Source organism: Carcharhinus amblyrhynchos, chromosome 15 (assembly GCF_965287045.1).
Source record: "Carcharhinus amblyrhynchos chromosome 15, sCarAmb.v2.hapA, whole genome shotgun sequence".
NCBI classification, from domain to species: Eukaryota; Metazoa; Chordata; class Chondrichthyes; order Carcharhiniformes; family Carcharhinidae; genus Carcharhinus; species Carcharhinus amblyrhynchos.
In genome coordinates this window covers 3,019,557-3,032,032 of record NC_137338.1, presented here as the reverse complement: position 1 = coordinate 3,032,032, position 12,476 = coordinate 3,019,557, and the positions used below count along the sequence as shown (strand labels likewise).

Genomic DNA, 12,476 nt, shown 5'->3' with positions numbered 1-12,476 from the left:
TTTCATATAGAATAACAGATACCCGGGAGTGAGTTACAGTCTACAATCTAATCGAGGAGTTCGGGGTGGTTTACATACAAAATAACAGATACCCGGGAGTGAGTTACAGACTGGAATCTAATCGAGGGGTTTGGGGTGGTTTATATATAGAATAACAGATACCCGGGAGTGTTACAGACTGGTGTCTCATCAAGGTGTTTGGGGCAGTTTATATATAGCATACCAAATACCTGGGAGTGAGTTACAGACAGGAATCTAATCGAGGGGTTCAGGGTGGTTTATATATAGAATTACAGATAGCCGGGAGTGAGTTACAGACTGGAGTCTAATCGAGGGGTTCGGGATGGTTTATATATAGAATAACAGATACCCGGGAGTGAGTTACAGACTGGAATCTAATCGAGGGGTTCGGGGTGGTTTATATATAGAATAACAGATACCCGGGAGTGAGTTACAGACTGGAATCTAATCGAGGGGTTCAGGGTGGTTTATATATAAAATAACAGATACCCGGGAGTGAGTTACAGACTGGAATCTAATCGAAGGGTTCGGGGTGGTTTATATATAGAATAACAGATACCCGGGAGTGAGTTACAGACTGGAATCTAATCGAGGGGGTCGGGGTGGTTTATATATAGAATAACAGATACCCGGGAGTGAGTTACAGACTAGAGTCTAATCGAGGGGTTTGGGGTGGTTTACATATAGAATAACAGATACCCGGGAGTGAGTTACAGACTGGAATCTAATCGAGGGGTTCAGGGTGGTTTATATATAAAATAACAGATACCCGGGAGTGAGTTACAGACTGGAATCTAATCGAGGGGTTCAGGGTCGTTTACATATAGAATAACAGATACCCGGGAGTGAGTTACAGACTGGAATCTAATCGAGGGGTTCAGGGTGGTTTATATATAGAATAGCAGATACCCGGGAGTGAGTTACAGACTGGAATCTAATCGAGGGGTTTGGGGTGGTTTATATATAGAATAACAGATACCCGGGAGTGAGTTACAGACTGGAGTCTAATCGAGGGGTTCGGGATGGTTTATATATAGAATAACAGATACCCGGGAGTGAGTTACAGACTGGAATCTAATCGAGGGGGTCGGGGTGGTTTATATATAGAATAGCAGATACCTGGGAGTGAGTTACAGACTGGAGTCTAATCGAGGGGTTCAGGGTGGTTTACATATAGAATAACAGATACCCGGGAGTGAGTTACAGACTAGAGTCTAATTGAGGGGTTTGGGGTGGTTTACATATAGAATAACAGATACCCGGGAGTGAGTTACAGACTGGAATCTAATCGAGGGGTTCAGGGTGGTTTATATATAAAATAACAGATACCCGGGAGTGAGTTACAGACTGGAATCTAATCGAGGGGTTCAGGGTTGTTTACATATAGAATAACAGATACCCGGGAGTGAGTTACAGACTAGAATCTAATCGAGGGGTTCAGGGTGGTTTATATATAGAATAGCAGATACCCGGGAGTGAGTTACAGACTGGAATCTAATCGAGGGGTTTGGGGTGGTTTATATATAGAATAACAGATACCCGGGAGTGTTACAGACTGGTGTCTCATCAAGGGGTTTGGGGCAGTTTATATATAGCATACCAAATACCTGGGAGTGAGTTACAGACTGGAATCTAATTGAGGGGTTTGGGGTGGTTTATATATAGAATTACAGATACCCGGGAGTGAGTTACAGACTGGAATCTAATCAAGGGGTTCGGGATGGTTTACATACAGAATAACAGATACCCGGGAGTGAGTTACAGACTGGAATCTAATCGAGGGGTTTGGGGTGGTTTATATATAGAATAACAGATAACCGGGAGTGTTACAGACTGGTGTCTCATCAAGGGGTTTGGGGCAGTTTATATATAGCATACCAAATACCTGGGAGTGAGTTGCAGACTGGAATCTAATCGAGGGGTTCAGGGTGGTTTATATATAGAATTACAGATCCCGGGAGTGAGATACAGACTGGAATCGAGGGGTTTGGGGTGATTAGCTGATGATCTGATGGTATGGGGGACAAAGCTGGGCCTATGGAGTTAAGATCAGCCATGATCCCACTGAATGCTGTAAGAGACTCAATGGGTTGGATGCTCCGACTTTGCTTGCAGCCCAGATTCTCCTGTCCCACTGCAATGAATGGAGATTGGCTGAGTGCCAAATTCTCCGCCCTCTCTAGACACAGCAGCTGGCCGTGAATGGCCCCAAAAAGAAAAGAAAATCAGACAGAGAAAATAAACTGACAAAAATGAAGTCACAAACAAATGACAGTGAGGAACTGAGGGAGAAAACAGAGGGAAACATCAAAGGAACAGGAAAAACACTACACAATCCATTCCATTGTATAAGAACCCCAACGGACAAAACCCTTCCCCATTCCCTCCCATTTAACACAACCTCAATGGTTGAAATGCCTTTGCAAACACTCGAGTTCCACACAACTCCTCATCTAAACATTTGATTGAAGCATTCATTCCCAATGCAAGTGTAAATTCCTTCCCCCCGTGACTGGGCTTGAACACGGAAGGATTGAATGGTTTGGTGATTAGAACAATGAGGGTTCCTCAGGTTAGTGTGGAAGTCTCCTGAGTCACACACTGAGCGAGGGTTTGGTCAACTGGAACCCTGGACTGAGCCGAGTCTGCATCAATGAGTGACCCATTCCATGTCAGCACTCAGGGTTTGAGTTCAGCGAGAGGCTTCCTCTGCTTTGGCTTGCAAGAGGAGTTGAAGGTCACCTGTGTCATACGCACCGTCAGTGAAGATCTCTCGACGCACATGCCCTGCTTGGTGTTTCAGCTTCTTCATCGGACGGGACTTCTGCATCACAGCGGCGCTTGCATTGCTGTCAGTGGAGAAGGGACTGGTGGGACGTGGACAGTGTGACGAGGGGAAGTGTCGACGGCCTGTGGTGATCGAGGGAAAGAAGGAGAATGAGTTTTACTATTGGTAGAAATGAATCCATTCAGCCAGCTAACTGGGCAAGCATCACTCCAACCATTCAGACCTCTCCATTTCATCATTCTTCAGTGCTTCCCTTAATCTTCATCTTTCTTTCCTCCAGACCTCTGCTCTCATCCTCTCCATGATGTGGAGATGCCGGCGTTGGACTGGAGTAAACACAGTAAGAAGTCTGACAACACCAGGTTAAAGTCCAACAGGTTTATTTGGTAGCAAATGTTACTAGCTTTCGGAGCGCTCACTGCTCACCTGACGAAGGAGCAGCAAGCGCTCCAAAAGCTAGTAGAGACTCGGTATGCAGCCAGCATTTATTACCCATCCCTAGTTGCCCTTGGAGGGCAGTTGCGATTCAGCCACATTGCTGTGGCACTGGAGTCACATGTAGGCCAGACCAGGATAAGAACAGCAGATTTCCTTCCCTAAAGGACATTAGTGAATCAGATGGGTTGTTCTGACAATCAACAATGGCTTCACGGTTATCAGTAGATTCTTAATTCCACATTTTTTTAATTGAATTCAAATTCCACCATCTGCCGTGATGGGATTTGAACCTGGGTCCCCAGAATAGCTGAGTTTCTGGATTAATAGTCCAGCGATAATACCACTAGGCCATCACCTGTGATAGTGACACTGCCCCTTTAACAGGAATAAACATGTGGAGGGAAATACTTTGCAGGGTTGCACAGAAATAGCTTGAATGGGACAGGCTGAGTTGCAGTTTCAGGAAGCGGGGACGGAAGTATGGATTAATCAGCCTTCTTCTCTCTTGTATCAATTTTGTGATTCCAGAAACTTGAAAAGATCCTATTTGGTATTTCCCAATCTCTCTCCCAGTGCTTTATTTGTGGTGAACCCCCCCAGTGATCTCCAGCTGCCACTGAAATGCTCCTTTATCTGTGGAATTCCCTGTCCAGTGAAGCAGTTGAGGCTACCTCGCTGAATGTTTTTAAGGCAAGGATCGATAGATTGTTGAACAATAAAGGAATTAAGGGTTATGGCGAGCGGGCGGGTAAGTGGAACTGAGTCCACGAAAAGATCAGCCATGATCTTATTAAATGGCGGAGCAGGCTGGAGGGGCCAGATGGCCTACTCCTGCTCCCATGTGAATCTCATACTCAGATCAGAAGGAAAAAGAAAGACTTAAGGTTGGATTTTCCAGCCCTTCCCACCAGGAGTGGGGGGGCGGTGGGGGGAGGTACGGAGGCGGGTGGGGGGGTGCTGAACTTCTACCCAAATGGCAGGGCAGTCATAATGCCACAGATTGAAATTGGAATTAATGCCATAAATTAGAATTCAGCTTAAAAAATAACCAATGTGGTTTACGGATGATGAAGCTGTTGGATTGTCAGACTAATTCAATCAGTCCTTTCGGTGATAGGAAATAGGAGAAGGGCCAAATGGCCTATTCCTACCTCCAGTTTCTATGTTTCTACGAGGAGGCCCATCCAGCTCGTTCAGCCTGCTCCGTCATTCCATACAATCATGGTTGATTTGATCCTGACCTGTACTTTACTTTCCTGCCTGCCACCACAGCCCTTAACTTGATTGTCAATCAAAGCTCTACCCAGCACGGTGGCACAGTGGTTAGCACTGCTGTCTCGCAGCTCCAGGGTCCTGGGTTCGATTCCCAGCTTGGGTCACTGTCTGTGTGGAGTTTGCACATTCTCCCCATGTCTGTGTGGGTTTCCTCCAGGTGCTCCGGTTTCCTTCCAAACTCTAAGGATGTGTTGGTTAAGTGGATTGGCCATGCTAAATTGCCCCTTAGTGTCAGAGTGCCTAGCTAGGATAGATGCATGGGGTTATGGGGATAGGGCCTGTGTGGGATTGCAGGCCCATTAGACCGAATGGCCTCCACCTACACCATAAGATTCTACATAACCCAGCCTTGAGTATACGTTCAATGGCTGGATTCAGAATTCCGAAAGAGAATGATGCTCCGAGAGGAGAAATTCCTTCACATCGCTGTGGAGGCTCCTCTTCTCTTTATACAGTGCTATCATTAGAAACCCTTCAGTGCAGAAGGAGGCCATTCACCCCATCGCATCTGTACCGACAACAATCCCACCCAGGCCCTATTCCCCCAAACCCCACATGTTTACCCTGCTAGTCCCCCTGACATTATGGAGCAATTTACCACGTCCCATCAACCTAAACTGCATATCTTTGGACTGTGGGAGGAAACCGGAGCACCCAAAGAAAACCCACGCAGACATGGGGAGAATGTGCAAACTCCGCACAGTCACCTGAGGCTGGAATTGAACCCGGGTCCCTGGTGCTGTGAGGCTGCTGTGCTAACTGCTGCGCCACCTTCTAAGTTGTCGAGCTTGGACTCTCCTACAAGGGGAAAACATCTTCTTAACCACCTCATACCCCTCAATAAGATCACCTCCCATTCTTCCTGCCTCTAATGAGTAGTGATCTGACTTGGTCGACCGTTCCCTCATTATATGCCCACATCCTCCCAGGATCTAGCTTGGAGAACCATCTCTGTACTGCTGCCTATCTAACTGAGGGATAGAGAGATCTGGGACTATACGTGACTCCAGTCCACCACAGCTGCCCTCTGCCCATCAGGGCAGCCATGGATAGGCAATAGCTTTGTCAGGGATACTCACATACTGAGACTGGATACAAAGGAATATTGGCAGAGCACTGAATAAGAAACTAAGAGCTATCTATTGAGAGGATGGATGCATATGAATAAATGATTAACCTCAATGTTCAATATGAATTAATAACTACAATAATGTTTTATATTCTGGAACTGATTACAGGGATCTTTTCACAATGTTAATTTTTAATACAATTTGAGGCGTTCTGGATATTAATTTTTGGTGTCACCTCTCACTGATTCTACGCCTGATCTCTGTGAAACACTGGAATGGTGTGTGCGCAGCAGTGAGGGGTCAACACGGCTCACTCATTAGATTCAGCTCACAACAAATCTACCTCCACCAGGTTGAATTCATGGATGCTGATTGGCTCGTTCCAGCTTCGCATATTTAGCACCAATCATGAAACTAATGAGGTTAAATTAAACCAATGCCTCGGGGCGACTAACAAGAGAAAGAAGCTTCATTAAGCAGTTCGCTTGGGTCGAATGTGGATTCTGTTCATCAAAAGTTAAAGCCGCAAGAAATAAATTCTTTGGCAATCAAGCAAGTATTTCCATTGGTGCGTCACCCCCATTGCTTCTCGGCCTTTTGGCTGAGATCAGACATCAGATCAAGCCCAAGATAGGATGCAGTGCTTTATCTTGTCAGCTTTGATCTTGTCTGTCTCTCTCGAGGGGACCTTGAATTGGATTCAATTTGAATTTGAATTTGGTTTTTGGAGCAAGCAAGGAATGGATTCGGGTTTGCCTGGTCCACTCTGAGCACTCGCTTTGTATCTTTAAAACTGGAATCAAAAAATCTTAAACAAAATATTTCCTGGGAGTGTTTGATGGGGGGGACAGTGCAGAGGGAGCTTTACTCTGTATCTAACCCCATGCTGTACCTGTCCTGGGAGTGTTTGATGGGGGGACAGTGTAGAGGGAGCTTTACTCTGTATCTAACCCTGTGCTGTACCTGTCCTGGGAGTGTTTGATGGGGACAGTGTCGAGGGAGCTTTACTCTGTATCTAACCCCGTGCTGTACCTGTCCTGGGAGTGTTTGATGGGGGACAGTGTAGAGGGAGCTTTACTCTGTATCTAACCCTGTGCTGTACCTGTCCTGGGAGTGTTTGATGGGGGACAGTGTAGAGGGAGCTTTACTCTGTATCTAACCCTGTGCTGTACCTGTCCTGGGAGTGTTTGATGGGGGACAGTGTAGAGGGAGCTTTACTCTGTATCTAACCCTGTGCTGTACCTGTCCTGGGAGTGTTTGATGGGGACAGTGTAGAGGGAGCTTTACTCTGTATCTAACCCCGTGCTGTACTTGTCCTGGGAGTGTTTGATGGGGGACAGTGTAGAGGGAGCTTTACTCTGTATCTAACCCTGTGCTGTACCTGTCCTGGGAGTGTTTGATGGGGGACAGTGTAGAGGGAGCTTTACTCTGTATCTAACCCCGTGCTGTACCTGTCCTGGGAGTGTTTGATGGGGGACAGTGTAGAGGGAGCTTTACTCTGTATCTAACCCTGTGCTGTACCTGTCCTGGGAGTGTTTGATGGGGGACAGTGTAAGAACATAAGAACATAAGAACATAAGAAATAGGAGCAGGAGTAGGCCATCTGGCCCTTCGAGCCTGCCCCGCCATTCAATAAGATCATGGCTGATCTGTCGTGGCTCAGTTCCACTTTCCCGCCCTCTCCCCATAACCCTTAATCCCCTCTCTTATCAAAAACCCATCAACCCGCTTCTTAAAAATATTTAGCGAGGCAGCCTCCACCACTTCAACGGGCAGAGAATTCCAGAGATTCATCACCCTTTGAGTGAAGAAGTTCCTCCTCAACTCCGTTCTGAACTGCCTCCCCTTTATCTTGAGGCTGTGCCCCCTAGTCCTACTGTCTTTTTTGAGCGGGAAGAGTCTTTCCACCTCTATCCTATCCATCCCATTCATCATCTTATACGTCTCAATGAGATCTCCCCTCATTCTTCTAAACTCTAACGAGTACAAGCCTAGTTTATTCAGCCTCTCCTCATAGCTCAACCCCCTCAACTCCGGTATCAGCCTCGTAAACCTCCTCTGCACTCCCTCCAAGGCCAAAATATCCTTGCGCAGGTGCGGCGCCCAAAACTGCACACAGTACTCCAGCTGCGGCCTCACCAATGCCCTATACAGCTGCAGCAAGACCTCCCTACTTTTATATTCAATCCCCCTCGCTATGAAGGCCAGCATCCCATTCGCCTTCCTGACCACCTGCTGCACCTGCAGGCTGGGTTTTTGCGACTCATGCACAAGGACCCCGAGGTCCCTCTGCACCGTCGCCTGCTGCAGTTTTTCGCCACGTAAGTAATAGTCCTTCCTACCATTCTTCCTACCAAAGTGGACCACCTCACACTTGCCAACATTAAATTCCATTTGCCATTTCCTGGCCCATTCGCCCAGCCTATCTAGATCCTTCTGCAGACTCTCCACACCCTCCGCACAATTTGCCCTTCCCCCAATCTTGGTGTCATCAGCAAATTTCGACACCCTACACTCGGTTCCCTCCTCCAGATCATCTATATAAATGGTAAATAGCTGAGGCCCCAGCACCGACCCCTGGGGCACTCCACTAGTCACCAACCGCCAATCCGAATAGCACCCATTGACCCCCACTCTCTGCCTCCTATTTGACAACCAATCCTCTATCCACGCTAACACCCTACCCCCAACTCCATGTCCTCTGACCTTCTGCAGTAACCTCTTGTGAGGTACCTTATCAAACGCCTTCTGAAAATCCAGAAAGACCACATCCACCGGCTCTCCTCTATCCACCGCCCTAGACACATCCTCATAGAACTCCAGTAAATTTGTCAGACACGACTTCCCTTTAATGAAACCGTGTTGCGTCTGCCCTATCAAGCAATTGCCTTCAAGATGCCTCGCAATTTCCTCCTTAATGACGGATTCTAACATTTTACCTACCACAGACGTTAAACTAACCGGCCTGTAATTCCCCGCCTTTTGCCTGGCACCCTTCTTAAACAACGGCGTAACATTAGCCGTTTTCCAATCCTCCGGCACTTCCCCGGAATCCAGCGACGTCTGGAAAATAACCACCAAGGCATCCACTATCACCTCCGCCATTTCTTTCAGAACCCTCGGATGCATTCCATCCGGTCCTGGGGACTTGTCCACAATCAGCCCCTCCAGTCTGTCGCGCACCACCTCTCTAGTAACAGTAATGTCATTAAGACCCTCCAGTCCTACCACCTTTCCATCGCTAACACCCGGCAAATTATTCACGTCCTCCTCCGTGAAGACAGAAACAAAAAAGTTATTCAAGACCTTAGCCATATCCCCATCCCCTACCACTAGGTCCCCTTTCTCATCCGCTAAGGGACCAACGTTCACCCTAGCCAGCCTCTTCCTTTTTATATATTTATAAAAACTCTTGCTATCCTTTTTTATATTAAGTGCTAGCCCAGCTTCATAGCTTCTTCTACCCTCCTTTATCAACTTTTTTGTCAATCTTTGTTGACATTTAAACCTTTCCCAATCCTCTTCTCGCCCACTGCTCTTAGCTACTCTAAATTCCTCCGCTTTTAATTTAACACTTTCCTTCACCTCCTTCGTTATCCACGGCTTATTACCTCTCTTCCTACTGTCCTTTTTGACCATCGGAATAAATTTCTGCTGAGCACCAAGAAAGATCTCCTTAAAGATCCTCCACTGCTCCTCAGCAGACCTACCTTCCAACGCGCTCCCCCAGTCCACATTCGCCAATTCTTCTCTCATCCTACCATACTCCCCTCTATTCAAACAAAGGACACGTGTCCGGGAACCCACTTTCTCCTCCTCCATCTGCAACAGAAACTCCACCATACAATGATCACTCTCTCCAAGAGGATCCTTCACCTCAAGGTCCCTAATTCTACCCGCCTCATTACATAGCACCAGATCCAAGATAGCTCGCTCCCTCGTCGGCTCCAACACACACTGTTCCAGGAAACTATCCCGGCAGCATTCCAAGAACTCCTCCTCGAGCCCACCTCGTCCAACATGGGTCGACCAATCAATATGCAGATTGAAATCCCCCATAACTACTGCCGTCCCATTCCTGCACGCCGCACTTATTTGCGCGTTAACAGCCCGCCCCACCTCCAGATCATTATTCGGGGGCCTATAGACGACACCCATGTAGAGGGAGCTTTACTCTGTATCTAACCCCGTGCTGTACCTGTCCTGGGAGTGTGTTATGGGGACAGTGTAGAGTGGGCTCTGTACACACCTGCTGCTGTCTCCTGTATCTGGTGTCGAGCTACTTTCAGTCCGGCATACTCAGCAGCTGCTGCGACAGCGTGTGCAAAATCAGCGTCGGTGAAGAAGGAGCCGTCGGAGGAACTGACAGCGCTGGAGCGGCCGCTGGAGCTGTTAGCATCCTCCTCGGAGGCAGAGCCCCAGCCGTTGATCATGGAGCCGGTGACGGAGCTTTCCAGGTCGCCCACGCTGGAGGCGGGTGTCTGCTCTAGTCCACGGAGTAGCAGCCGGCGGCTGTTCATCTTGGCCACTTCCACATCCTCCTCTTCCTCCTCCTCCTCCTCCTCCTCGGGGGCATCTGTGTCCATGTCGGAGACCAGCGGCCCGGAGATGTAGCCGTACGTGTGCGAGGGGGAGACGGGTCTCGGCGGAGGCGGAGGGCTGACGGGGTGGCGCCTGAGGGGGGGATCACAGCTTTAGAGCACAATAAATCAGAGAATCCCAACAGTGCAGAAGGAGACCATTCGGCCCATCGAGTCTGCACCTACCACAATCCCATCCACATCTCATTCCCGTAACCCCACCCTGCTAATTGCCCTGACACTATGCGGCATGCACAGTCAGAGGTCTCACAACACCAGGTTAAAGTCCAACAGGTTTATTCGGTAGTACTAGCCATGATGGGGCATGGCCAATCAACCCAACTCGCACATCTTTGGACATTGGCTCAGTGCTGTCTCAATGCCAGATAAAGTCCATCATTGAGAAGTTAAAACAGTTATAGTTTATTTATTCGTGTCACAAGCAGGCTTACATTAACACCGCAATGAAGTTACTGTGAAAATCCACTGGTCACCACACTCCAGCGCCTGTTCAGGTACACCGAGGGAGAATTTAGCATGGCCAATGCACCCTAACCAGCATGTCTTTCAGACTGTGGGAGGAAACCGGAGCACGTGGAGGAAACCCACGCTGACGCGGGGAGAATGTGCAAACTCCACACAGTGACCCAAGCTGGGAATCGAACCCAGATCCCTAGGTGCTGAGAGGCAGCAGTGCTAACACTGTGCAACCCCAACCAGACTCACGTGTCACTGCTTCACCCCAATGATGGAGTTTGAAACTGAATTTGCCGTTGTAAAGTTGGAAGACACAGCAGCCAATGTACTCATAGTGAGCTCGCATCACCAGCCATGTGATAATGAGCAGCTAATCAATGTTAATGATGTTGGTGCTGAGGGACTAGCATCACCAGGGCACTGGGGAGAACATCGCCTCATTACAGGAAGGATGTGGAAGCTATTGGAAAGGTGCAGAGGAGACCTACAAGGATGTTGCCTGGATTGGGTGGCATGCCTGATGAGGATAGGTTGAGGGAACTAGGTCTCTTCTCCCTGGAGAGACGAAGGATGAGAGGTGACCTGATGGAGGTGTATAAGATGTTGAGAGGTATAGATAGGGTGGATTCTTGGAGGCTATTTCCCAGGGCTGAAATGGTCGCTACGAGAGGACACAGGTTTAAGGTGCTGGGGAGTAGGTACAGAGGAGATGTCAAGGGTAAGTTTTTCACTCAGAAGGTGGTGAGTGAGTGGAATCGGCTGCCGTCGGTGGTGGTGGAGGTGAACTCACTGGGGTCTTTTAAGAGACTCCTGGATGAGTACATGGGACTTAATAGAATTGAGGGTTATAGGTAGCCTAGTAGGTAGGGATATCATTGGCGCAACTTGTGGGCCGAAGGGCCTGTTTGTGCGGTAGTTTTTCTATGTTCTATGTCTTCCCATCTTCAAAATTGAGTTTGTGCATTCATCTGGAACAACCAGACAGGTATTGTGTTTAATGTTTCATGCTGCATTACTGACCCTCTGACAGTGCGGCACTCCCTCAGCACTGACCCTCTGACAGTGTGGCACTCCCTCAGCACTGACCCTCTGACAGTGCAGCACTCCCTCAGTACTGACCCTCTGACAGTGCGGCACTGCCTCAGTACTGACCCTCTGACAGTGCGGCACTCCCTCAGCACTGACCCTCTGACAGTGTGGCACTCCCTCAGCACTGACCCTCTGACAGTGCAGCACTCCCTCAGTACTGACCCTCTGACAGTGCGGCACTCCCTCAGCACTGACCCTCTGACAGTGCAGCGCTCCCTCAGTACTGACCCCCTGATAGTGCGGCACTCCCTCAGCACTGACCCTCTGACAGTGCGGCGCTCCCTCAGCACTGACCCTCTGACAGTGCGGCACTCCCTCAGTACTGACCCTCTGACAGTGCGGCACTCCCTCAGTACTGACCCTCTGACAGTGCGGCACTCCCTCAGCACTGACCCTCTGACAGTGCGGCACTCCCTCAGTACTGACCCTCTGACAGTGCGGCGCTCCCTCAGTACTGACCCTCTGACAGTGCGGCACTCCCTCAGTACTGACCCTCTGACAGTGCGGCACTCCCTCAGCACTGACCCTCTGACAGTGTGGCGCTCCCTCAGCACTGACTCTCTGACAGTGCGGCACTCCCTCAAGGAACTACACAACAGTAACGTATCTCTAACAAGTTGTGGTACACAGTCACAACATAGAATCATCACAGTGCAAAAGAGGCCATTCGGCCCATCGAGTCTGCATTGACTGTCCGACAGAGCTCCTAAACCCATAATGGCGCACATTTGTCATAGC

General features: G+C 48.8%; 1 protein-coding gene across 1 annotated transcript in view; it reads right to left on the bottom strand.

Moving 5' to 3' along the window:
- robo1 (roundabout, axon guidance receptor, homolog 1 (Drosophila)) overlaps nucleotides 1-12,476 on the bottom strand; it is a 325,286-nt gene that overhangs the window by 15,083 nt on the left and 297,727 nt on the right. Inside the window, exons 26-27 of the mRNA XM_080203340.1 lie at nucleotides 9,842-10,266; nucleotides 2,779-2,931 (exon numbers count right to left, since the gene is read on the bottom strand). Coding sequence (XP_080059466.1) covers nucleotides 2,779-2,931; nucleotides 9,842-10,266 — 578 coding nt within the window. The remainder of the gene's footprint in view (nucleotides 1-2,778; nucleotides 2,932-9,841; nucleotides 10,267-12,476) is intronic.